This window comes from Nyctibius grandis, chromosome 6 (assembly GCF_013368605.1).
Source record: "Nyctibius grandis isolate bNycGra1 chromosome 6, bNycGra1.pri, whole genome shotgun sequence".
Taxonomy (NCBI): Eukaryota; Metazoa; Chordata; class Aves; order Nyctibiiformes; family Nyctibiidae; genus Nyctibius; species Nyctibius grandis.
This window is the reverse complement of record NC_090663.1, coordinates 51,451,813-51,479,500: the sequence shown is the minus strand read 5'-3', so window position 1 is coordinate 51,479,500 and position 27,688 is coordinate 51,451,813. Positions and strand designations below refer to the sequence as shown.

The 27,688-nt window shown below is 40.9% G+C and overlaps 1 protein-coding gene across 1 annotated transcript; it reads right to left on the bottom strand.

Moving 5' to 3' along the window:
- Window positions 1-4,761: 4,761 nt before the first annotated feature.
- Window positions 4,762-26,864, bottom strand: PLRG1 (pleiotropic regulator 1). The gene is made up of 15 exons (XM_068403974.1): window positions 26,789-26,864; window positions 24,774-24,880; window positions 24,413-24,555; window positions 24,100-24,153; window positions 22,522-22,615; window positions 22,001-22,091; window positions 21,703-21,804; window positions 15,455-15,547; window positions 14,971-15,120; window positions 14,755-14,856; window positions 14,141-14,243; window positions 13,436-13,544; window positions 11,708-11,847; window positions 8,714-8,907; window positions 4,762-7,707 (listed from the first exon to the last, which is right to left on the bottom strand). The coding sequence occupies exons 1-15, from the start codon at window positions 26,795-26,797 to the stop codon at window positions 7,648-7,650; spliced, it is 1,551 nt and encodes a 516-aa protein (XP_068260075.1). The 5' UTR covers window positions 26,798-26,864; the 3' UTR covers window positions 4,762-7,647.
- Between the last annotated feature and the right edge of the window lie 824 nt (window positions 26,865-27,688).

The window sequence follows — 27,688 nt, the reverse complement described above, 5'->3', positions numbered from 1 at the left end:
GGCATTCTTCCACATCTTCCCCTGCTCAGCTTCATCAATACAAAGCATTTGCCAGGACAGTCTCAACTGGGTCAGTCTCAACTCATCCTAGAGTAAGCTGAAGCTAATAAACTGTTACTGAGTATGATGCTGAGCAGAACAGGAGGTTAAAGAGAAAAAGCCCACGGACATGATTTACTTGCACATCTTTCTGACTTTGCTTTAGGTTCTCATCCAGTCTTAGACTTTACCACTTGCCTTTATTCTGCTAAGAATGTGAAAATTGTTGTCAGATTCTGTTATTAAAACCAGTGTGGGGCGTTGCTAGCAACCACCAGAGCATTTTATACAGTGTGCTGTATCAGCAGAAGGATCACTGAAGAAAAATCAGGTGGGGTGAGAAGAACTGGGAGGATGGAGGGAGAACAGTCAACGTCCGGTTGCCTATCAGGACAGAAAATAAGATTCTACACAGTCAGTATTTTCCTGTCTCCAAGATTGACTTCCCACTACAAAATGCTCCCACCACATAGTTCAGTCACTGTGTTTGATGCGGCAAGGCAGAGCCACGGGGGGACCTGGAAGAGCAATCCATAGCAATGCACACTGCGCCTGGACAATGTGAAGCTCTCCAGAACAGCTGAGGATCTCACTGGCTCCATGGGGATGCTGTTGATGGAAGAAGGCCAGGACAAGTTTGGAGGAAAGGAAGAAAAGAATGTAGTTACCAGGTCATAATTAATCAGGCTGGAGATACAGGCTAGAGATAGCTTCCAATTTCTTAGCAGTGTTTTCCCCATTAAATGCTACAGTTGCCTAAATCAGGTAGAAATTGAAACCTGTGTGAGAGAACACTACTTTAAAAAACACACTGCCGTAGACCACAGGGCTATGTTACTGGAAAGCATATGGACATTTTCTTCAGGGTGTGAAAGTTTGAAACACAGTGTGCCGTTTTAAGCACAGTCATCCTATTTCAATGGCTGGAGAAGAACTGCATCATTGACCTGGCAACTGCAGGTACCAACACCACTAAGAAACTGGATAACACTAGGAGTAGTTTTCTTTCCCCTTAGGTAATTAAAGGACATTTACAACCTCACTTACAAATTAAAAAAACATGTTTGCTCAGAAATAGAACTACACTGCATTTCACTACATTCATTTTAATTAGCAGCAAGCATTTTTATCTATAATTTTGTTTAGCTGCCATGATGAGTTTGACTCGCTAGTTACTTCTGAATTTCCTGTTAAACATTGATTTAGAGCAACATGGAATAATAAAACTCATTCACTGGGATTTTCAGTTCCAAAATAGAATAAAATCATTAACAGAATTGATTGATTCTGGTAGGTTTGCATTGCCAAGCTTTCTTTGAAAGAAGCATGTTCATTACCGTGTTGCATGGAAAGAAAAGAAACTGAATGAGGAGGAAAGAATTAATATACTTACAGGACATGAAATTTGACTCATCTGGCAGCTGAAGCCATATTCAAATTTTTGTATGGAATTTTTCTATTCATACTCTATACTGCTGCTTTATTGAGAGCAGATCTCTAGTTGTCAATGCAGGAAGCTTGCTTGTCAAGGGGATTTACTTGGAAATAGTTAATTCATGTTAAGATTCATGGTGTGTTTTCCTAGTGAAAAAAAAAAATGCTGTTGGATGCGGCACAAAGTTTTTCTGACTGCACAAGCCACAGCCCTTATCAATCACATGATAGTCTCCCAACAGCAATGCATCCCGTCAGCATGACACTCTGTGGCTATAAACTCATGTCTCATTCTACAGCTCACCATTTGCCTGTCAGAAAGGAGTAAACTCAGTGTTGTAAGGTAATCCTCACATTCAATCAATTGTAAAGTCAGCCTCACTATCTTTTTAAGCAATTCACAATGCAAACTTTGGCTTCGCTTTTCATGCTTTACTCTTAAGCCTTATTTAGAATTCTACTTGCAAGTTGTTCCTCTGTAAAAATCACACTGCAGCAGCAAAACCCTCCAGACTCCTCCATCTGCATTGTTCTGCAATTCTTCATGGGCCACAGAATTTTCTAAAGTATCTTGAATTACACTTCAGAGCGTGAGGGTACCAGAACACGCAGATACATATCATACCAGCGCTTCTAAGAAATGCATTTATAGGTTGCTGTCAAAAGAATTCACATCGGATGCCTACGTTTTCATTTTCACCATTGACTGCACCCACATTAGCACACTACTCTCTCCCATTCCTTCCTTTATACCCATGCAGCATTCACCTAATCCAGAAATATCTCCTCTACTCCAGCCTGCCAGGTAAATGTAGCATGTTTTCAAATATTTCCTTTCAGATGTCATAGCTCTGGGCTCTTCTAGTCTTAGTTTTTCTACTGTCCTTTTCACCTCCCTGAGAGATTTGTTAATTACAGCTCCTTCTTATCTGGTCTCTAGGAAGTCTCTCTCTTCTCTAGGTATTCATAATCCATACTGATGCTGCATTGACTCCACTTTGCTCTGAAGGGCTTAACCCTTTAGCCCTCCTCTTAGCAATGCATCAACTGAGAAGAAAAAAAGACATTTGCAGCATCCAAAAGCCCAAGAATTGTTCCTGCATCAGAAAGAATAAAGGCAAGGTGTCTTGCAAGGACACATGCTCTCCCTAAAAATAAAGCAGAAAGGTTGCAAAAAAATGTTGGCAGAAACAAGTATTTCACACACATTACCTGCACTTCTCAAACACAAGTGTAAGGTGTGGGTTTTTTTGAGGAAAGAAAAAAAAAATACACAGTACTATACAGTTTTCCCAAGTCTGTGCAAACTTAAGATTTCTTATTTTCAACTGTAGCTTTCTTGTCAGTGATTTCAGTCTTCCTTACCTGGAGACAAGCATTTAGCTCAATTACTGTTCGTATTGTTGAGGTCTAATTTGCAGGCAAGTGCTCCAATTAATCCATGCTTTAGATACACATTTGGGGCTTCTGTACTCATTATATTCAAAACAAAAACCCTAAAGAAAGGTTAACAAAGTCTGGTGATAACATGCACCTAAAGGAAGTTAACATTACTGACTTAAAGGCCGACAGATAAACATTACACAGCTGATACTACATAGTTTCAATACAAGCAGAAATGGGAAAACAGTAATATCTAAGGGTTGATCCTGCAAATCCCCCAAATCAGAATCCTTAAAAAGATTTTCAAGACAACATTTTGAAAAAAAACAAGTCCACATCTAGAAAACTCCACAGTTCCCATCTAAAGCAAACCCCAGAGTTTTTCATACATCTTTAAAAATATCTGACTGCTGCTTTACAGCAATTGGTAGAATACATTAATTAAAGAAAAAATTCTCTTGGTTAAGTTTGGTCATTTTGCTGTAAAACCTCTCAAGTAATTTCCAATATCAAAATTTGTGAATGCTTATGCTGATATTTTTCAAGTTTCTGACACATCCTAGATGAAATTACAATACTGAATGACTCCTGTTTAACTTTTTTTTTTTTTTTAAGATAAGGAAGCATAGGAAAAATGCATGTGAAAGTGTTCACAGAAGCAATTACATTTTGCTAGCCCTGCAATCCGAGCTCACTTAACAGAAGCTTACTGAAAAATCAAAACAAGAAATACAGATTCTCCTCTGTGCATCAAAATTCTTGGAAGGATCATCGTTAGACAGGGATGGCCATTCCTTTTTCATCCAGCTTTTTTGCCAGTTCTCAGCCAACTTCTGACCTACTACGCAGAGAACTAAATTCATAAGACTTCAAGAGGTAAAAGCCAGAAAACTGATTCTTAGCTGCTGCCATTCAAGAAGCATCAGATGGAGTCTCCTCAAGTGAGAAGCTCTACCTAAATGGCCGCCAGTGAAATCTGTAGTTCCCTGCCTGACAAGTTTTTGAACTTCAGACAAAAACCAAGTCAAAAAGCTTTTCTTCTTCATGCAGCCTTCAAGCTCATTTCAGATGAAGACTTGTTTGCTTTCAAAGGAATGAACTGATTCACCAACTGCATATTCTGCTTATGGAACAGCTTCTGTAGAAAGTCATATTTATGCTAATTTCAAATCCCGCTAATCCCGCATTAAATTTTATAGAATAAAATTGCAGGTAGACCTTTTTCAGCTGATCAGGCTTACTGGCCATCATTAAGTTCCAAATCCTCACCATTTTCTTAGGTGTACTAATAAAAATTTAGAAGCTTCATCTAAAAAAGCATGATGCATCTCGTGCACAAAAAAATGCACCTTGTGTGGATACTTACATACATGATGTACCAGACTGGTAGTTTTTCCAGCTCACTTGAGGGACAAAACCCCCCACACACACCCCACTTAGTGAAACCTTGACTTCAAAAAATCAATGACAAAACTCCCACTGATTTCATTGTGATCAAATTTTCAGTTATGTGCCATGGACAGTGCTTATTTCCCCCCAGTAAGACATACCCAAATTAGTTTAACTCTTAAGCTTTTTTCCACTCGCACAGCTCCCATCCAGAACCTGTCCTAGACTGCATACTTAACTCCAGAGAGGTTTCAAAGTTTGTTTTTTTAAACATGTTAGAGAAAATTCATCAACAATTCTGCATTTGTAATCCCTTCACGCAGATAGGAAGCTCTTCATAAAATAGCCATCAGTTCTTTCTCTCTCCATTACAGCTAATCTACAAAAATATTTGTTACTGTACTATGAGAAAGTAATCAATTTTAATCCTAAATTACTTTAGCTTTCAATACATATTTAGTTATGTTGTTTTTCTTACTACAAAACACAAAATGGAAAAAAAGACATGAAATCATATTGTATTGGAGGTTTTATTGATAGCTAAATTGCTGTCACTTAAATCAGGCATAGCACTTTAATTCTTATCTAACAGGACAAAAAAAGAAACTAGCTATTAGAGATTTACTTCTGTAAGCCTTTAAGTTGCCAGACATACCGTTCTGCACAGCCTTCATGCTGCCAGCAAATGACAGCATTCTAGCTGCATAGCTTACATTGTATGCTTTACTATACAGCAAAGAGTGATCTTAAAATCTATCACTTTTACCAGTTATACTTTTTTGAATTATGTCACAATCAAAAACCATTTTCTTACTTCTCTGAAATTATGTACAGTATAAAACAAAATCCAAGGTTTGTGGCAGAAATGTGTATAATTTGATCATATACAGAAGACATCAAATTTTATGAAATAAATGACAGTAATTATTTTCTGAGATTAGATTCCTGTTCAAGATTACTTTAACTGACATTGCAGTGTGACACTTTCCAGAAGCACGGAAAATACATCCAACGGACCAGATCCTCCTCTTTGGCTTCTCCTTATGACTTACATGGACAAATGTAATGTCACTGTGTATCCTATACGATCAGATATATGTGTATCACAACTCACCATCTAGGCTTACTTCACACTAGAGAAGCACTTAAATCTGATAATCTTGATGTGTCATAAATAATACTTACAGAAATATATGTGATGATATTCACATTACTGTCAAGTGGAAGAAAACTGCTGGGAAGGAAATGAACATGCAAATCAAATCTTAAAGAATACAATTAAAAAAACCCACCACGCTTAGAACTGGGACAGCATATTATAGAACCAAAAAGGAGAAGTACTATTCCAAATAATAGTGCATACCCTTTAGCTCACAAACCAAGTCTTTACTCAGGGCACAAAAAGAATGCCCTGGCAACAACTGCCCCGTGCTAGCAGATTCCTGCAGAAGTCCAGGGAAGAAACTCAGGTTCTGCAGGAGACTTTCTGATCTCTCTTCAAAGCAATAAAACACTGGAATAAATGCAGTTTTTAAAGGAAAGTGTCAGTACAGAGAAGATGTGTTAGAACTGGGAGCCAAAACCTCTAATTTTCCCTTCCTGATTTCAAATTATCAAGAGAAATAGACACTTCTGCAAAAAAAAAAAAACAACTAAACCACACAAACAAAAAAAACCCCACAACATTCCCACCCCTTTTCAAGTCAGTTATTCCTCTCGACTCTGGTTTCCTACGTAGGATTTTACTGTGAGCAAGAAAATTCTGTGTAACATCAATACTTCATTGATTTCTGGAATGAAGCATTAGCAGCAGTATAAAATATGCATAAGCCACATCCTGTATTTTTCCCTATTATGTTAGTTAAAATGAAAACAGCTGTGATAAAAATCTAGAAAAATTCAAATTATCATCCAAGTAAAAGATGTTTAATCCAACTTCTAAATATCAAATACTCCCCTCCCTTTTTTGTGAAGATGCTTCAGACAATAGCTGTCAACCAAAATTCATTTTTTTATGCGGCATGGACTTGCTTACAACATTCAAATTATAAATACAAGACCTCCTGTGCATCATAAAAGACAAGACAAAAATTCTCATAATATAAACAACACTTAAGTTTTACTAACTTTTTGTAAGTTACATTGCAAGTAGCTGTCATTTCCCTAACGTAAATCTCAGATTTGAAAGTCAGACTGGCAGAGAATAGAATTACTGTGAACTGCTTACTATCAATGCTGTGGCCACAGAACAATTCTCAGCATCTACCCAGCATGACACTTGCCACTGCAGCTATTAACACTGATCGCAAAGTTGCCAACAACTGAATGGCTTGATGACTTAATGCTTTTCGCTCCCTGTGAAGAGAATGTGCTCTACAGCAGCACAGACATCACAGAGAAGCTGTAGCAAGGAGGCTTACACGTTTACTGCTTGTTATGTGACTGTAAACACAATGGAAGATTTGTCCCTTCAGGAGTACAAATTATCTTTCAGTAATATTTTTTAATTTACTTTAAATTCCTTCATAAATCATGGGGAGACAGCAACATGTAAAATTATGGTTGGAATGACTTAAGAGCTTTAAAACTGAGCTCTAAGAGGAAAAAGTTCACTGTACTCTAATGTCATATATGCTTTGGATAACTGGAAAAAATAAACAGGTGATTTACAAAGAAAGTCAACTGCTCCTAACCCTGTAGCAACTGTGAACAACATGATTTGACAGTGGTCCTTGCTATAGAAGGTCCACTGTGAAATAAAGTGAGTGAAGATGAGTAGCTGCATATGAAAGCTTTCCTAGGGAAATAAACACTTTGAAGATCCATTTCATTCAATAACACAGCCACTGGCAATGCTCAATGGCTGTGTTTATAAAGAAAACTACATTATTATTATATTGTCCTGCTTCGTTTTTGATTACTCTATTACTCTGTAATTTAGTATATATACTGTTCCATTACAGTATATACTTAGCATATGTACAGTAAACAATATTGGTTTAAAATCCAAGTGTCACTCAAGAAACTTCCAGTAGATGGCTTCTATGCATAAATTTGCAATTAACTTTTGGAGTCAAGCAAGGGTCTTTCAGAAAACCTGGCTCATCAAAATATTTTTAGACTCACACTCAATAGATTCATATAAAAAAGTAACCACCTGCACATCTATCCTTTTCATGAACCATACACACTCCACAAAGAAAGTTAACAGCTGCAACTGGTTTGCTGGGATCACACCAAAAAAAAAAGACAAAAGGAAAAAGAAATAAAATTTATTACAAAACATGTTGAAATAGCAATGACTTAGCTGACTTCCTGCTCTGCTGTTCTAGGCAGAAGAAAATGTGACTGAATGCTCTCAGGAAAGCCAAAACAAAACTACGGCGTAAGTATGCTGCCGCACTAAAATCGCTTTCTCTTGATAATTTCTGGTTTCCAGCTGACAGGATGAGTTTCTTCAGTCTAAAGAGAAAAAAGAAAAATCTCATAGGGATTATTTTTAACTTTAAATTCCCCTGTAATTAGGGGTTTAGCTTAAAATATTACTCACATAATATATATACACTCTATTTCATAAGTAACGTTATAATTACCTCATCTACTAATTAATTTACCCAAATTAAATTTTATATCATCCCACTGCGTGAAGCACATGACGAGAGAGAGAGCAAGTCCTTTTTTTTTTTTTTCTTTCTCTTTTTTCAACAAGGACGAAATCAGGTTGCCAATGGCATTTCAGAAACAACATTGTAGCGATCAAAGCACAAAACCAGGAATTCGAGACAGTCCTTCCAGCGGTATCTACATCAATATTAGCAGATGCTACAGAGTCTATAGTTTGCCCAGTTGCAAAATGGATAAAACATTTCTTATTCCTTTACATCTAAGAGTTGTTCCAAGTCTAATTCAACGCAAAACTCCCAAGGTTTAATAAAAATCCTTATATTCTTTATATTGAAGACATAATCCGATAAACTATATGATAATCTCTTGTCTTTTCCATCAGTAAATGGATTCAGATATGAGAATAACAGTTTGCAAACAGGCTATTTACTCTGAATTCTAGAAATTGTCATGGCAAATGACTAATCTAGATCATATAGAGAACTACAATGAATCTTTAACATTTTTGCTAATTCCTGTGTTTTAATGAATACAACCATACACAGTCCCCTACTGGCTTCAAAACACAATGTGCATTGTTGTATTGATTTCTCCAAACTGTACCACAAAGGACTTTTGCAGAAGAGTTGATAGACCCGAGACTTACTTGTACTATAGCATATAATAAGAAATGAGGAGCGCAGCAACTAGCTGCTATCCTCTTAACATTATTACATACACATTGCTTTCAAACGTTAATAAAATGGATTCCATAAGTCTCTGCATATCCCTTACTGATACGTGTAACATTTGTTGGAAATCTGTTGATTTCATGAAAATACATTAAAAAGACACTTTGACATACCGCAGTATCATCTTCTTTGTATACTTTTATGGTTTTATCAGCTTCAGCAGTTAGCAATCTGCTTTCTGACTGGTCAAAAACACAAGCAAATATTCCTGATTCACTGTCCAAAGAGCCTGGCTGTACAGCTGCATGTACTCTCTGGAAGTTGTATCCAGTTCTCCAGTCCCAAAGATGCATAGTGCCATTATCAGCTAAAACAAACAAACGTATTTAGTATTTTAACCAGTTAATTTCTATTCGTTTACTAAAAAAAGTATCATGAACAACTAATTAATACATCAGGAATACATCAGCTACAACATTCATGCAGAATAGCTCAGTATGCCCTACAAGGTTTTCCATTTTCTACTGGTTTCCTTCTTAGTTAAGGCTGATAATGTTTTAGAAGGCTGATGGAAGCTTCCTCAGAATTTCATCCAGTTTTGCATCAGATAACTTAGGGAGATGATATACCGCATCACAAGGCAATTCCAGCAAGTAAGTAAGGACTGGCATTCTGAACATCAAGCTCCCTATTCAGTACCTCCACTAAAATTGAACAAAGAGGTATCATCCTGTCAAACAGATGACAGACATTAAGGAATCTGTAATGGGACACAGGCTTAATGTTTGCAGAGGTTCTATTTCAAATACAGTTTAAACCACTGCTGGTATTACTGCTACTGCCATCAGCTACAGGGTATTCACAGCAATCTGAACTCTGTATTCAGAAGGATGCTCTCAAAGCAATTTTTCAGTTACAAAAACCAACCCCCTCCTAAAGCATTATCTAGCCAAAACACATCCATTAAAAATTTCTCCACAGCTGCCACCTAGACAAGAAATCCAGATGTTTCAAGAAGGGTGTTTCTACAGTAAAATACTCTAAGGTAACCTCAACTTATTTTAATTCAGCATCAACTTTTTTGAAGTTGCTGTAGATAGCATGAGGATATAAAGGAGGTGAATCAATATTCAAATTATAATTTTTAAAAAGGTCACAAATAATATTACTAAAATGATAGGGGTTTTTATGTGGTGAAGGAACAAGTTTTTCTAAAGCCTCAACTACTACAAACATCAGAAAGTCCTACAAAGACCTTCTAGAAGCATCTTCAAAATAATAAAGAATGAAATATGAGCCCAGTCCAGTATTTTGTCAGGTCCTTGCTCTCACTGTGAGTACACCAGTTGTCAAGTAGAGCTTTATTCAAATTTTAAAATCAAGGACTCCCTTTATACATACTTGAAAACATAACCAGCGTAAGCTGACAATATATTTAGCTATCTTGCGACTGATGCTTGGCACATTTCCATCTTACTCCACATCCCCAGCCTACAGGACATATTGTATCAAATGGGACCAAAAACACATGGGACCAAATGCATTTCAGTGTTCCAAAGTACAACTTAACTGTTACTTTTTTTTTTTATGCTCTGGTTACAAACACAGAAATGTTTTTCATTAGTATCTGTTTCCGCAAACCCATCTTAAACCGTCTTATCACATGTGATGTTGTGAATTGAGTCCCATCCTTGTTTACAACTACCCAAAAGATTAGACAAGCAAAACCAAGAGGGGAAAACTCAGGCTCTGCAAGTTATGTGGAGCACTATAGTCTAGCCTCTTAATTCACTCTGACTGCTAGAGCTCCCCCAGGACAAACTCGTGATTAAGCAACTGGTCTAGGACCTCAGAGATTTCAGTTTAATCTCCTGCTTTAACTCTGTTTTCCCATTCAATCTTGGACTGCTTCTCTAGAGCTCAGCTCTCAAGCTGTAAAATTAGCACTTCCTTTTTCCACGCTGTTTACTTGTTTCCTGTTTTTAACAGCATCTCCATTAAAAACACACTTACCATCGCCCTCCTATGTAGACACAATGCCTTAACAAAAAGATCTGAATTCAGCTGGGATTTCTATAAGTTACTTTCAAAAAAGCTTATAATTAAAAAAGGTCTATGTACATACTTTGTCTTGTATAAACACAAAACTCTCAGAAACATCACAGATTATGGTTTAAGTAACACATACTTCCATCGAAATATTTTTATTTCAGTGCTTGGGTAACTAATATATGGAAAAATGCTACCTGCAATATGAGATAAATGTTCTTACATGAGATTATTCACGATTAGATACAGTAAGCATTCACAATTCTCATCCTACGCTCACAACACAGATACATGAACACAAACTAGCAGTTCCCAGACTTTGAGTACTCAGAGACCACTAACAATACTCTAATGTATCAGATGATTATTAAATTCTTGAAGCTTTTGAGTGAAAGAATTAAATCAATGTGTCACAGTAGACACAAAATCCTCCCATAGGCACTGAAGCCAAGTGGCTAGTTTCTTAATTTCAGAACGCTTGAACATGCAATATTGCTGAGTAAACATGGTTTTGATTTACAAAGCCAAATAAAATCTGGAGATTAGCTGTCAATCTTTTAAACGATACAAATATAACATCAGAAAATGTGTGCAAGAAACTTTGAGACAACAGAACTAACACATTTGTGCTGGATTAAAAAAAACAGGGAAGAGTTCATATTTAAATAGAAACATCTTGCTAAAGCTTGCTGTACTATATTCTCTATTCATTCTCACTGCATCAACATGTTACTAACAGAGAGAAGCCAACAAAGAACCAGATGTCTCGCAGGCAGCTTCCAATTTCCACACCACTCCTACGGGGACACTAATGATTCTGACTCGGGAGATCACAGAGGATGGACTCTGCAGCCTTGTGGCAGCAGCCAACTGAGAAGATGAAACCCTTTCGCTGCTGCAGATTAAAAGTCCTTTCAAATACATTTTTGTGCATGCAGCTCAGTAACATCCAAGAAAATAAGTGGCCCTACTCACTATAAAATGAAGCTGTATGCTGTAGTAGGCTTACAGGCCCAGATAAAGGACAGCTCAGAAAGCATCTTTGTCTAAGGACCTCCAGCCATGTATATGTGGGGGAGTGGAGCAGGGAAATATGAACACGTATTTCTCATTTTTACCTCCAGAGACCAGAACGCCATCGGAATTTACAGCCAGCGTGTTGATAATAGCATTATGACCAGAGAGGTTCTGAATGAAGTTTCCATCTGGGAATTTCCACTGTTTAATATTATCTGGAGAACCAGATGCAAATGTGTACCTGAAAGAAAATAAGCACAGTATATTAAGTTCAAAATACCCATAGGGATAATGAACATCCTTCATTGAAACTACTGTTAAATGCTAGTTGCAAATTTACTTCACACTAAAACTGCTTTTCTGACATTTTTACTTCACATAAAATGAAGCAATTTTATGAAGTCATGAATTGCCTCTCTCTACCGTTTTCCTTTCCATAGACTACCTAAACTTTATAAATCCCATGTCGTATAGACTGTTAATATGCAAACAAACATGAAAAATGCACATTAACTTCTTGTCAGTTGTTATTCTGGCAAATTTTCAGGTATAAGGACATAATCAGCAAAGGTACCAGGAAAAAAACCCCCAACAAAACAAAAACCCAAAACCAAACGGAACAAAAAAACAAAACAAAAAAACAAACAGTATTAGCTAGTCTTCCAAAACTACACAATCAAGAGTAAAGAACTTCAAAAAAGTGAACTATGAAAGATAATTTGTTGTAATGAGTTGCCCTAAAATAATCAATTTTAACTCATTTTAAATCATTTCTCATTTTAACATATGCAAGCAGCCACAAGGTTATTTGGGTAACACAAACAAAAGCCTGTAGGAATATTTTTAGTTGCCACAACATCTAAGCAATTTGCTGTCTATTTAATAGATTCCTCAATAACAAAATAGATTATTAGGAAAAAATACTGGAATATTAAAAAAACAGAAATACTGAAATATAAAAATACTAGGCTGACATTTGCTACTGATTGATAAAAACACTTCCAGTTTTCTTCAAAGACATATGGTCGATAAATCTGAAACTAGAGTATTTTTGTTGCAGAATATAAGTAAAACTACATTTTTTTCTCTGCCATAGCTAACAGGCATAGCATGAGATTTTTATAATTTTTCAGATACACAGCTTGGATCAGAATTGATTCATATCAAAGATTCTGAATTTCTGCACTGACAGAATTTTGTTTTACAATATTGAAGGTGCAGAAGTACTGCAGTTCTACACGAATTCCTTTTCTCCATTGTTTTAATGGGGATTTATCCAACCAGGCAACTGTTGATGCATCAAAATATAGTATCTAAATTCAGAGCACTTCCAACAACATCCACCTTAAAAGATTAAATACTCACAAGATGTTTCTTTTTAAGGCCAGTTAAGATTGAAATGCCTTGTGCAGTGAAGCACATACTTAAGAAACCTCTTCGTGGTAATCACTGTCTCCTTTAGCATTATTCACACATGTACCTTTTTACAAAACTATTTCACTTTCTGCTAACAATCATTCAGTTACATATTTATTAGCCTTACACAGCCCGGTGTCACTGATTTCTCAAGGACTGCATCAAAGGCACATACATAAATTCCGTGGGGTATAAGACATTCTCAGGATTGCTAACATACACCAGTGCCAATACTTGGGTAGCACAGTGTAGGCAAGGTATTTGAGAAGTGATATGTACACTTTTACATAATTCTAAGCTCATTAATTTGTCACGTTATTATGCCCTACCATTCTAAATCATCACTCACATTGGCTTTCTATCACCACCCAATGTTATGAACTGTGAAAGTGTAAAAGATGAGGAAAACTTACTGTCTTGGATGTAGCACTACTGCTCTTACAGATTTCTTGTGATTTGTTAAAGTAACACGAGTTTTTCCTGCCACTAAATCCCAGAGTCGTATAGTAGTATCATGACTGCCTACAATGAAAAGAAAATAAAAAATAGTAGAAACCATCATATTGATTCTATCATCTTTATTATTTGGATAAGGCAGCCAAAACTCTGTATGTGAAAGAGACAAAAATATTATGCTTGTTACGAAAATATGATAGTAATGCCACCTCAGACAAGAAAGATGCTGGGTTGTAATAGTCTTTTTACGCAGTTTGAAATTCAAGAGCTAAGTAGTTACACGGCAAAGCTAGATTTTGACATAATGGAAAACATGATTAACTTTATATTTAACCATGGACCTGGGCACTTCTTAACTGAATTGAGGAGAACTGTGAAATATCACAGAAAATGCAAGTCTCAATACACATGACAAAAAAAATGTAAATACTAGAAACAAAAAAAGTGCAGAAAAATGTTCAAACAATGTATAGCTATATTTGCTTAAACGTACCATTAATAGTATGAAATAACTGTTGCATGGCCTATTCTCACAGAAAACTAGTAAGAGAAATTGAGTAAATTAACAAAGATAACATTATAAACCTCACATAATTACTGAACAAATACATTCATGATTAGGTTTTTCAATCACGTTAATTGTGAAACCATGCCCACTATACCTGTAATAATCTGTGGTTCTGCAGCTTGGCACTTCACTGTCGCTACCGCATTTGTGTGTCCTGATAGCGTGTGCACGCTGGCTTTCGTCCTCACATCCCAAATCTATGAATTCACAGTAAATAAGTCACAGAGGTCAATAAGAAGTGCATATTCAATGGATTTTAGGCACTGTCATTGATTACATTAATTTCTTGCCATAGGTCTACAGATTAAACAATGGTATTTAGATTGTAATTTTCATCCAACAATTCATCACACAACTGCCTCAGCGGCAAATTTCAAGGTGAGCAGCGAGCCTGCCACTGAATTCCTAGACATACAGATAACTTAAAGTCACCATAAAACCATACCATCTTCTAAATACTCGGTAAACCTATATATACTATGTAGTCTACCTACTAAATTAAGAAATAAAACACTTTCTTGAAGTGACACTATTTTTGTGTATTCAGGCTTCAGTTTTATCAACAATGGAAGACAAAACTAACATAAATCACCCTAGTATTTTCATCTTGATTCATGTTAACTTTTGGTAAGTATTCACTTTTACAAATGGAAATGTTGAAACACACTGGCATATCAAGCTGTTAAAACATAACAATACTATACTTACTCGTGCTGTTGAATCTCTGCTGCATGTCGCCAGTACATCGATTGTTGGATGCAAGTCTAAACCATAGACAGCACTTAGATGACCATGGTAATGTCTGATAACCTAGATGAATAAAAAAAACGTACACACACTTTAACTGGGTATTTGAAAGGTACATGCTTTGATTTTTGTATTTGCCACCACCAATTAATTCCAATGAAAGAAACTACAGCTTACCTTATTGTATTCCAGATCCCAGCATTTCACTTGTTTGTCTTCTCCACAAGAAAAGAGGTATGGACTTCTTGCACTTACTATCACCCCTCGTACAGTACTGATGTGTCCCGTCAAAGACAATTTCAATTTGCCACTAGCAAGGTCCCAGATCTGCATCAAAATAGGTATTTTGAGGTAGACAGGTAAAAGTTACATGGCGATAGTCTGGGTAAACAGCCCAGATGTAACTGATGCTGCTGCATTAAGTTAAAAATCACAGTAATAGACATCTGCTCTCCAGCTACTACCATGTAACAAATGAGATCTCAAGAAGTAATATTCCACATATCCTTTATGACTAGGTAATAAAAGAGAAAATGTTCTGCCATTCTTTACTCTGCAAGCAGTAACCAAGAAATTGTTTCCAAGGGCTTAAGACTTTCGTAAATAAGAGAACAAAAAACCCACACACAAACTTTGTCAGTGATTTCTTCCAACCTCTTACCTTTATAGTTCTGTCAGCTGAGCCAGTAACAAACCACTGATTTCCTGGTTCTACTGCAATACATCTCACCCAGCCCAAGTGACCACTGATAACCTTTAGAAAAAACAAAAATTTTTCTAAATCAGAAATAATACATATACATCTGTCAATGTAATTTTCATTCTCCAACACTGGAATTTGTCAGTATTCATCAAGAAACATATGCTCCCAAAAAGTCAAATGTGAAATCAGATCTGAAAAGAGCTTGACTTCTGCTTTAGTTAAATGAAGAGACTACTAGAAATTCACGTCATACACAAGACTTCAGGAACTTGCAGTACAGAAAGACCCTGCTCCTATAAGCAACATTTTCAAATCCTTTGAGAGTCCATTACACTGTAGCTCAAAACTTGAGGCTTTGCAGAGAAAGACTGTATTTAAGCACAACTTGTTTATGTTGCTGTATAGTGCTTATATAATAATAGTGAAAGAACAATTATACAAAATCTTGGCTATTAAATCACATTGCCATACAACAGCTACCTCTTAAACACACCACCACCTCCTTTCCCCCCAAATCTCTCATGGGTTTATTTTCACAGAATCACAGAATCACAGAATCACAGAATGTTAGGGACTGGAAGGGACCTCGAAAGATCATCTAGTCCAATCCCCCTGCCGGGGCAGGATTGCCTAGACCATATCACACAGGAATGCGTCCAGGCGGGTTTTGAATGTCTCCAGAGAAGGAGACTCCACAACCTCTCTGGGCAGCCTGTTCCAGTGTTCAGTCACCCTTACAGTAAAGAAGTTTTTCCTCAAATTTAAGTGGAACCTCCTGTGTTCCAGCTTGCACCCATTGCCCCTTGTCCTGTCAAGGGATGTCACTGAGAAGAGCCTGGCTCCATCCTCTTGACACTTGCCCTTTACATATTTATAAACATTAATGAGGTCACCCCTCAGTCTCCTCTTCTCCAAGCTAAAGAGACCCAGCTCCCTCAGCCTCTCCTCATAAGGGAGATGTTCCACCCCCTTAATCATCTTTGTGGCTCTGCGCTGGACTCTCTCTAGCAGTTCCCTGTCCTTCTTGAACTGAGGGGCCCAGAACTGGACACAATACTCCAGATGCGGCCTCACCAGGGCAGAGTAGAGGGGGAGGAGAACCTCTCTTGACCTACTAACCACACCCCTTCTAATACACCCCAGGATGCCATTGGCCTTCTTGGCCACAAGGGCACACTGCTGGCTCATGGTCATCCTGTTGTCCACTAGGACCCCCAGGTCCCTTTCCCCTACACTGCTCTCCAACAGCTCTGTCCCCAACTTGTACTGGTACATGGGGTTGTTCTTGCCCAGATGCAGGACTCTACACTTGCCCTTGTTATATTTCATTAAATTTCTCCCCGCCCAACTCTCCAGCCTGTCCAGGTCTCTCTGAATGGCTGCGCAGCCTTCCGGCATCTCAGCCACTCCTCCCAGTTTTGTGTCATCAGCGAACTTGCTGACAGCGCACTCCAATCCCTCATCCAAGTCATTAATGAATATATTGAATAGAACTGGTCCCAGAACCGACCCTTGCGGAACTCCGCTAGACACAGACCTCCAACTGGACTCTGTCCCGCTGACCACTACTCTCTGGCTTCTTTCCTTCAGCCAGTTCACAATCCACCTCACTACCCGATCATCCAGACCACACTTCCTCAGTTTAGCTGCGAGGATGCTGTGGGAGACCGTGTCAAACGCTTTACTGAAATCGAGATAGACCACATCCACAGATTTACCATCATCTATCCACCGGGTAACATCCTCATAAAAGGCTATCAAGTTGGTTGAGCAAGACTTCCCGTTGGTGAAGCCATGTTGACTGCCCCTAATGATCCCCCTATCCTTGATGTGCCTAGAGACAGCACCAAGAACAAGTTGCTCCATCACCTTTCCGGGGATGGAGGTGAGGCTGACCGGTCTATAGTTACCCGGGTCCTCCTTCCTGCCCTTTTTGAAGACTGGAGTGACATTCGCTTTCCTCCAGTCCTCAGGCACCTCTCCTGTTGCCCATGACTTAGCAAAGATGATGGAGAGCGGCCCAGCAATGACTTCCGCCAGCTCCCTCAGCACCCGCGGGTGCATCCCATCAGGGCCCATGGACTTATGGACATCCAGGTTGCTTAACTGGTCCCTGACCCAGCCCTCATCAACCAAGACAGATTCCTCCTCTATCCTGACTTCTTCTGAGGCCGCAGGGGTCCAGGGCTCCTCAGGACAGCCTCCAACAGTATAGACAGAGGCAAAGAAGGCATTCAGTAACTCCGCCTTCTTTTTATCCTCTGTCTCCAGGGCCCCCACCTCATTCATCAGTGGGCCTACATTGCCTCTAGTGTTGGCTTTACCTGCAATGTATTTGAAGAAGCCCTTTCTGTTGTCCTTGACCTCTCTTGCAAGGTTTAATTCCAAGGAGGCCTTAGCTTTCCTAGTTGCCTCCCTACATCCTCTGACAACAGACTTATATTCCTCCCAAGTGGCCAGCCCCTCCTTCCACGATCTGTACACCTTCTTCTTCCACTTGAGTTTGCCCAGCAGTTCCCTGTTCAACCATGCAGGTCTCCTGCTACCCTTCCTTGACTTCCTACCTGTTGGGATGCTCTGATCTTGAGCTCGGAAGAAGCAGTCCTTGAACGCTAACCAACTATCTTGGGCCCCCTTACCTTCTAGTACTCTGTCCCATGGGATTTCCCCTAGCAATTGCCCGAAAAGGCCAAAGTTGGCCCTCCTGAAGTTCAGGGTTGCGATTCTGCTAGCTATTCTGTTCCTGCCACATGAGATCCTGAACTCTACCATCTCATGGTCACTACAACCAAGGCTGCCCTCAACCTTCACCTCTTCCACCAGACCCTCCTTGTTAGTGAGGATCAGATCCAGCAGCACTCCTCTCCTAGTTGGCTCATCCACCATTTGCATCAGAAAGTTATCATCAATGCACTGGAGGAACCTCCTGGACTGAGGATGGCTGGCTGAGTAGGCCTCCCAGCAAATATCAGGGTAGTTGAAATCCCCCACAACCACCAGGCCCTGTAATTGAGAGACTGCTCTCAGCTGCCTGTAGAAGGCCTCATCACCCTCCTCATCCTGATCCGGTGGCCTGTAATAGACACCCACAACAGTATCACCCCTGCCAGCCTGCCCCTTAATTCGCACCCACCAACTCTCAACTCGCTCCTGATCTGCCTCTGGACAGAACTCAATACATTCTAGCTGCTCACTCACATAAAGAGCAACTCCACCACCTCTCCTTAGCGGCCTGTCTTTCCTGAACAGGACATAGCCATCCATGACCACATTCCAGTCATGCGAGGCATCCCACCAAGTCTCTGTAATTGCCACTAGATCATAGCCCCCCGACCGAACACGGATTTCTAACTCCTCCTGCTTATTCCCCATGCTGCGTGCATTGGTGTACAGGCATTTCAGGGAGCGAGCTGGGCACACCGATTTCATCCCAGATTCACCCCCTGATTTCACCCCAGGGGGATGGGAGGCCTCCTGGTCTACCTCAACACTAGAGCATTGCCCCAGTGGTGCAAGCTCAGCTACCACCCCATCCCCCTTCGAATCTAGTTTAAAGCTCTCTGAATGAGCCCTGCTAATTCCTGTCCCAGAACCCTTTTGCCCCTACGACATAAACCTTTCCCATGTATCACTGTCACGCCTGTTGTCTTATAAAACCAGCCATTATCAAAGAACCCAAAGCCCTGCCTGTAGCACCAGTCTCGTAGCCAGGCATTAATAGAGAGAATCCTACTGTTCCATCCCACGTCATCACCTGAAAATGGAAGGAGGGAGGAGAAAACAACTTGTGCCCCAGACTCTTTCACCAACCGTCCTAGGGCCTTGTAGTCTTTCTTCATCCCCCTCAGACTACGGGATGCAGCTTCTTCCCCACCTGTCTGGAAGATCAGCAGGGGGTAGTAGTCTGTGGCCTTCACCAGGTTGGGGAGTTGCCTGGTGATATCCCTGATTCGGGCTCCAGGCAGGCTGCAGACCTCCCTGTGATGGGGGTCAGCTCTGCATATTGGGCCCTCAGATCCCTTTAGGAAGGAGTCTCCAACCACTAAAACTCTTCTCTTCTTCCTTGTGGAGGAGGTAGCTATATGCCCGTCAGGTTTTTCTGACTGTGGTGGGACCTCTGATATAGGTTGCCTCTCCACCACATCCCCATTGGACCGGCTGCATTCCACTAGGGCTTCATATCTATTGCTCAGAGGCACCTGTGGAGGCAAGGTAGGCAAGGAGGGCACTCGCCTTTTGCCACGGCCATAGACTTGTCTCCACTCACTCCTCCCCTCTAGGTTACTGTTTTCCACCTGAGAGGGGCAGAGTACAGGGGTCCCTCGATCCTGGGAGCTCTCCGGCAGGTGCTCCCATGTTTGTTGCAGGGAAGGCAGAGCCTGGCTCCACCAGTCTATCTCCATTTCAGCCTCCCGAATGCTCCTAAGCCTTTCTACTTCGGCTTGAAGCCTTTCAACCTGGTTTTGCAGCTGTGCCGCTCGGCCAAGCAGATCATCTACTTGCTCACAGCGCACACAGCCCCCTGACACCACAGAGACGGTGTAGCATTCCCTGCAGCCTGCGACCTGCACCATCGCCTCCTTCCGTGGGAGCTCTGTCTGGGTTCCCACATCCATTTTGGTCTTCCTCCACCGGGTAGATACCATTGTTCTTCCACTGAGCTGGGAAATACCTGTTGGTGCCACCCCTGGTTCACAGCTCCTTGGCACCTTCCTCGCCTTGTGCTCTGGGAGGGAGTCAGCGCCCTCCCCAACGAGCTGCAAACAACTGCAGCCTCTCCTGCCCTGGGACACACCCAGTCACTGCTGACTCACCCAGGCACTGCTGAGTCTCCCTCACCCTCTCCTCTCTGGGCAGGGACTAGTCCCTGACCTCCAGGAGGCTCTTATCAACGGTAACAGGGGGTGGTGCCTCCGGCTACGCCCCCTCCTCTCCTGATTCGTTGCCGGGAACCTCCGGGTCCGGGGTCAGAGGGAAGCAGCTCGGGGCTGATGCTCGCGGGGGGCTCAGGGGGGGCCCAGAGTACGAAAAACCGCCCGGTTAAGCCCGATGTCGCCCTCGCCCCCGCACTAACCTCAAGTCGCTGCCGCCGCTTTTCCACCAATTCCATCACCAATTTTGGTGCCATTTTTTTCAAATCGCATTTGCCTTAATCTTTATACAGAGCATGTTCTAATACTGCTGTATTTGGTAAACTATATATTCCTTTCAGCTCAAGTGGTTTTCAAAAAATTACTTGTTGAAAATAGCCTTAAGATTTAAAACTAATACAGCATTCAGGACTCTTCTGAAGATCTAAATGCCTACATATGGCGCTGTATTTAGATGAACAGTGCTAAAAACAGTACAATTCTGATAGTAGAGCATGAGATTTTTAAATATCAGCAAAGCCTAACATTCCTAAAGTAATATTCACCCTTTATCAGACAAAACATGAGATTGCTTAAATTTCATAGTAAGAATCAGCCCCTTAGAAAAAAAAAAAATGTACACGTTCAAACAGATGCACCTGAAAAGTTAAAAAGATCTGAACCAATACGCATGCTTAGAGATTTTCCCTTCAACTCAGCTACCCTGCCATACTCATCACTAAAATGTTTAAAGATGATATGAGATTTTGAGGCAATGGCTATTATTACTCTAAGAAAATTAAAAGGCAAATTAGACTAATTCAAAAACAAGACTAGAAGTCAAGCAATCTAAACTGCAGAGACAATTTGTGATTAAAGAATTCAGGTTTTTTTCCCCCCCATTTTCATAGCAAGTAAAAGTAGTCTGGCTGACTCAGACACTGACTGCCTTTAAAGTGTTTTCGGAGGCAATTTCATTACATTAACATTGCTAGAGTATTTCTTTAACATGTTATTAATTTCCAATTTTGCACCTTGTCTTTGAGTTCCTCTACCAAAGAATCTGACTAGAAAAGAAAAAAACCTCTGTAACGAATTTATGACAATACAGCTAAACCTATGCAAACAAAAGGGTAAAATTAATAATATTCACAAAATAAATTACTAAACAGAATAAAAAATGTTTGTAATCTAACCTGTTATTTAAGGAGAGAGTGTGCGTATACAACTCAGTTGTAATCACATTTTATTTGATTTTTGTGAGCGAGCAGAAAAATTATGCTTCAAGGTCTTTATAGAACATAAAATACTCATTTACTTTTATATGCTTACTCATGTCATACATTTGTAACTTACTCTGTACAGTTTCCAAGGCGGATGCCACTGAGGTTTCGGCATGGTTGGAGCTTTCTTAGCCATTAACGCAGAATTTTTGTTTCCACCAGCTTCCACCATAGCCTGTAAGTTAAAAGCAAGGTTACTCTTATGCTTTATAACTTACTACTTTGGCTAAAAACTAAAGCATTCTCACTCTGACATCTCAACACTGATTAAATTTAGTCAGTCGGGAGATCTCCACACAACACACAGACGAATCCAGAAACAATCTGATGAACACTATGTACTTTTCACATTAGATGTGCAACAAACTCACCACAGACATCCCAGGAGGCTGTGAACGCTCAGATATTCCAGCGTGCCTGTAAATCTCACCCACGCCAGCAGCTGTCCGATTTGCATCCAACCTATGTTGAATGAAAATGGTTGATTAACTGGAATCAACTTTGTCTTTCACTAAGTGATAAGGTATCCAAGGACTGCATCCAGTCGAGTGCTGTACACCTCCAAGGATGGAGACTCTACAACTTCTCGGGGCAACATGTGCCAGTGCCTGACCACCTCAAGGTAAAAGACACCCAAAAAGCCCCACTTTACTCTCTTGTATCTAGACACAATTCCCCTTGTTCCAACTTCTGCCCACTGCCTCTCATGACGTCCAAGAAAAAAAAAAAACGTACAGAAAAATGATGCCTGGCCACACTACAAGTAGTTTCTTTAAACATTTTATAAATTAAAACATTCAAAATACTCAAAGTAGTTCTTATCCTGACTTCTGCGTTTTGCCTTGAAATTCCCATAGATAAAAAAAGTGTTAATGAAGTAACACAACAGTACCTGGACTGAGAAGCAGGAAGTGCTACGGCTAAGGACTGTGCTGCAGATTCACTAGGCATCCTCTGGACCTTAGTATCTGCTGTCAGAGCCACACCTTGAAAAAATTAACACAGCAAAAGCAAAGACAAGTCTATTAAAAAGAAAATCCAGAAAAGTGTATTATACAAACACATATATACGCATACACCTGCGAACAAGGGCTTGTCACATCCCTGTAATACCCCCATCATTCAATGACATTTTTCACACGTGAGTCAAATCTACTGAAATTTTTATTTTGGCCCAAATTCCTTCCATCTTGATTCTACTACATACACAGGTACACAATTTCTAGAGTAGAAAAATGGTATGATTCTGTCATTGGAAACAAAAAAAGCCTAACTAGGAGCAGCGTCCATCTTTTCATCCGGCTTCAACTACTATGGAAATCCAATCATCACAGAAAAAAAAAACATGATCTTGAGAAGTATTTGCTAATTTAGGTCCTTCAGTGCAGTTTATTATGCCATCCTTAAGTGGCGGTTGGTATCATGCAGCGGTGCCAGAATGCAAAAGGTTTAGTCCTACTGAAGTGAGAATTCCAGACTACAACTTATTATTTATAACATCATCCTAAGAACAGCAGATCACTTTTTAAAAATTTAAAAACCCTTTACAAAGTGTAGTTTTGGTGCAGACTGTTGAATTTATTCCATTCCCATTTCCGTATTTCTTTCCCTAATCAAAGTTCTGGCAGTTGACAATAAGGACAATATTTGGGTAAGATATCCATGTTAAAACAAAAAACAAAGATGAAAGAAATCTATTTTTTTTTTACCATGACATATCTGATTCTATTAAAAGAACACTGAACTTGAAGAAACCTCTGAGCAAGTCTTGCCCCCACAGTTAGTCAACTATGCACTTTTTTTTAATGGCTGAGGGTCCATTGAACACTCACATTTGTTAACTTACAAATCAAGCTACAATACATTTCCCATCATATTTGTAGTAAACTTAAGCACTAACAGTAAAAGATCAACAGCTAAAATTAAACTGCTACAAGGAGAGAGCAAGATTGACCAGTAACAGTGACAATTAGCAATGGCCAATGTCACAACAGAGAAACATAACCTTTCATTCAACTTCCTTCTAGCTGGACACCCCCTCCACCTTGTTCACAACAAAACTCTAAGAGCAGCTCTGCCACAACAGTGGAGGCACCAGGGATCTGTGGGTCTTGGCAAGCTCTCTAAGAGAAAGGGGACCACAATATCAGAGAGGGAATTCCTAGAATGTTTTTGTGATGATGTTACCACAGGAGGTGAAATCTCACAGAAACAAATGACCATCCACTGAGGCTTAGTGAGAAGACACTGCATCTGTACCTAAATCCTCCTCCTCCTCCTCCTACCTCCTATCCCAGAACATTTATCAGCCACAAAACTCTCTGCATCAACACTATGAAAAACTTCAATGGCATTTCCCACTCCTATTAGCTATGGATTCACAGCAACAGGAAGCCTGCTCCTGCTAGGATGGAGGATGCCTAGTTCTGACAGGAAGGCAAAATTCCCAGGCAAATAGAATTTTACTTACCGGGCCCAGGTGGGTATGGATGTGTACCAGTTATCAAATACTCAACTTCTTGTCCTAAGAGCAAAAGTTAATATTCATAATTAAATTTTATACTGCACTGCAAATACAGGAAAACAGAGCAGGTCATACACAGCAGTGGAAACCAGCAATCACTCCTAATCATTTCTTATTTTCATTAATTTCATTTGTTCTTGTTACCTCAGTTTTCAAGAATTCAAAGTAAAATAACATTTTTTAAAAGGTGATGCCACTTGTTACATCAGCGAGACTATCACAAAAGAAAGGACAAATATACCACTAAGAGCAAACTAACCTTGATTTCCAGAAAACTGTTTGTGTCCATAAGGATCCCCGGTGTTTGGGCCTCCTTTCTCTCTCAAGTTTTCTTTAAGAGTAGGCATGTGTAACACTGAGCCATACTCTGTACGCAGCTTGACTGCCATCTTTACTTTGTGACTGTTGGAAGAGTAATGCGTAACCTGATTAAACCCCAAGTTTTGAATTGTTATTAAGTTTTGAAATGTTCTAGAGAAGGTTTTATACAACTTACTTCACAATTCTAGCATTTTTTTTTCTTCCACAGAAACACCTGAACTTCTGACTTGGATGGAGCTATCACTAATGTAATTTAAAACTCTGAGGCATACCAGTAATTCACTGATTTCAGCACTTACCTTTCTTCATCTAATGGGATAGGCTTGGCATTATCAGCTACAAACATATCATGGGTTCTCTTCAAAGATCTGAACACAAGTGTGTGCACAGAATGCTTTTGGACTTCCTAAAATAAAGAAAAGAATATTTAAATACATTTGGACATAATTAAATGAAAAATTGAAAATGGAAACATAAATTGAACTGAGTAGCAATTTCACACTTCAGTACTGTTAGATGACACAGCACTATTTAGTTCATAGAAAACACCACTGCTCTTGGAAACTAAAAAATTAAGTTTATCTGTTAATTGTTTTCATTCAGTGTTTACTCAAAATAACACTCCTTTTCTTGGAAACTGCCAAGACTTCGAAAAGCAAGCCAAAAACTTTGATCAAACTTTCTGCACTGGTATCTACATGACAAATCCATGAGCGTGCAAGCTTTTTCCCCTCATGCTTTCCAGTTCTGTTTTGACACATAGGCAAAAAAGTAACAGATTCTGCAAACGTTCCTGTAAATTTTATTTCACTACCACCATAAAAAGAAGGGCAATCATCAGTTTCTGTGCACAGTGACACTTTATGTAAGCACAGCACAGCTTACCGAGATAAAACTTGGCATCAAGCCTGACAAAACTTGTTTTCCTTTTATAATTTTTATTTCTTACTAAAACCAAAACATACTTAAAATCTCATTCAGGAACTAACAAGCAGCATTAAAGAGCTATTAACTTGTATAGAATATTTGCTTATCAATGGTACAATTCAGTTTTTAATTAATATTTTCTTCCCAACCAACAAAAAAAAAAATCTTTAGCAATCTCAGCGTGCTTGCTTAGGTACAAAACCAACCTCTCTGCATACCTGCATTTGTTCTGTGTGTCATACAAACGATGATAATAAACTGGAAACTACTTTAATAACTTTTGGCATTGGGTATCACTCAACTGCCCAGTCTCCAAGATTCATTACACAGACGCTCTCCCTGTTAAGCTCTTTGTAGGTTCTGTTTTGCTGCCCTGGAAGCTGCCTGCTCACTGACCCACTCTGCAGTGGCTGTTACCCTCCTAACTCAGTAGCACTGACGCAAAGTTTTTTGCTCTGGCTCAGTGAGGTCCTGCAAGCTCCAGATATTAAGTGAAAAACCCCCAGCATTTGGAATTGGGTTGGGAATTTCATACAACTGAAGAAAGAAATAAGAACTGCAGTAGTTAATTACTATTCAACAACAGCAGCTGTTGAAATCACCACACAAGTAGTAGATAACACAATGCCTCCCCAATAGGGAAGAAGCATCTACAAATATCTTTTGACAGAGATGCCACTCTCTAAAAAACAGCTAGTAGTGTTACATGGGGCAGCAGTCTTTGCATCTTCTTCCATGCTCCTGACAACACCACTTGTTTTTAGAAGTGCACGATATTCACCCCACAGTAACTATTCCACGGCCTATAAAACCAGCAGCCTTCTCCCCAGCTTTACTTCCAAGCCCTCACAAAAAAGCTTCCGTTTTCTTAACTAGCCGACAAAGCCAGTAAGTCACCGGAGGCTGGCCATCACAACATCACCTCCCCAGACCCAATTCCGCACTCTCTCTAAGTCTGGCAAAGTAAAAAAACTGCCGCCTGCCGCTGACTCCTGCCCCAGACTCACAGAGCCGAAGGGCCCGCACCACGGCCCTGCGAGGCCGAGGCCACAGCCCTCACACCGGCGAGAAACCCCCCTCGCTTCCCGCGGGCACCTCGCTGTCCCTCGGGGCGGGCTGGGCAGGGGCTGGGAAGGCAGAGGGACCGCCGTGGTCTATCCCCAGAGCGGCGCTTTAGTACCAAGGGGGCAGTGAGGGTGGGAGGCGGCGCTCGGCGGTCCGCGCAATGCTCCCTACTCCGACCCGGGCCCCTCACGGGCCCAATCCGCCCCGCTGCCCCGGCAACGCTCTCCAGCCTCGCCCGGGGCGCCTCAACGGCGAGGCAGGGAGGACGCGAGGGGGCCAACGGCGGGGCGGGCCGAATCCCCCGCCCCCATCCGCCCCTCACCTCCACCATGGCGCCGGCGAACTCCCACCTCCACAGCTCTGGGTAACCGCTATTGAGGCGCTTCCGGCGCCTGCCCCGCGCCGCACCGGAAGTGACGCCTGCGAGCGCACAGACAGGGACGCGCGCGAGGGGCGGGTTAGGTAAAGGGCAGGGGGCGGGGCCGAGCGCGGGGGGGCGGGGCTTACAAGCAGCCTCGCGGAGGGAGGCGGGTCGCGATGTGCAGGGGGGTCGCGGGTTCTAGGCCCGCGGGCGCTGTCGGGGCGTGCGGCCTGATGGGGCGGGGCGGGGCGGGGCGGCGCCCACGCGGGACACTTGCGGGCGGCCCCCTAGCGCCGTCCCCCGCGGGGAGAGCTGCAGTGACGGGCAGCGGCCAGGAGAGCGCGATGTTCAGCTGTCGGAGAGGCCTCCGGTGTTTCACCAAGCCCGGCCCAGAGCGATGAGTAGGTGCCACCTCCGGAATGGTTCCCCGCGCGGGGGGACTGAGTGTGCTCTGGTCAGCCTGGTATTGTAAAAATCCTCGGCCTTTGCAATTGTTTTGGGTAGCGCAGCTACAGCTTTTAAGTGTTGCTTTCTTTGTGAGTTCTCAAGGATAAAGCCTGTTCAGGGAACCACACGAAATGAGGGGAGTGTGGAAAATAGTCTCAGAACTGAAGTGCAACCTCTAAATGAGAGCAAACTCTGTGATAGGGGATGCTAACCGTTACACCTGGCAACTGCCTTTTGGAGAGAAGTATCTTTAGTGTAGGTCCACAGGACCTTCTTTCGATGAAGACCAAAGTCGTGCGTGGACGAGCTGGCAGCCCCTGCATCTCATGGCAGGCACACGCTGCGCAAGGGCAGAGGTTGTAGTTCTTTTCAAAACATATCCTGACACTCCAGCAGAGTTTTCACTTACCTTCA

Coding starts and splice junctions, on each gene's coding strand:
- PLRG1 (XM_068403974.1), bottom strand. Junction 22,092..22,521: donor CTTCCTGCTTCTCAGTCCAG/GTACTGTTGTGT, acceptor CATTCAACATAG/GTTGGATGCAAATCGGACAG. Junction 13,545..14,140: donor AGAACCACAGATTATTACAG/GTATAGTGGGCA, acceptor TTTTCATTGTAG/GCAGTCATGATACTACTATA.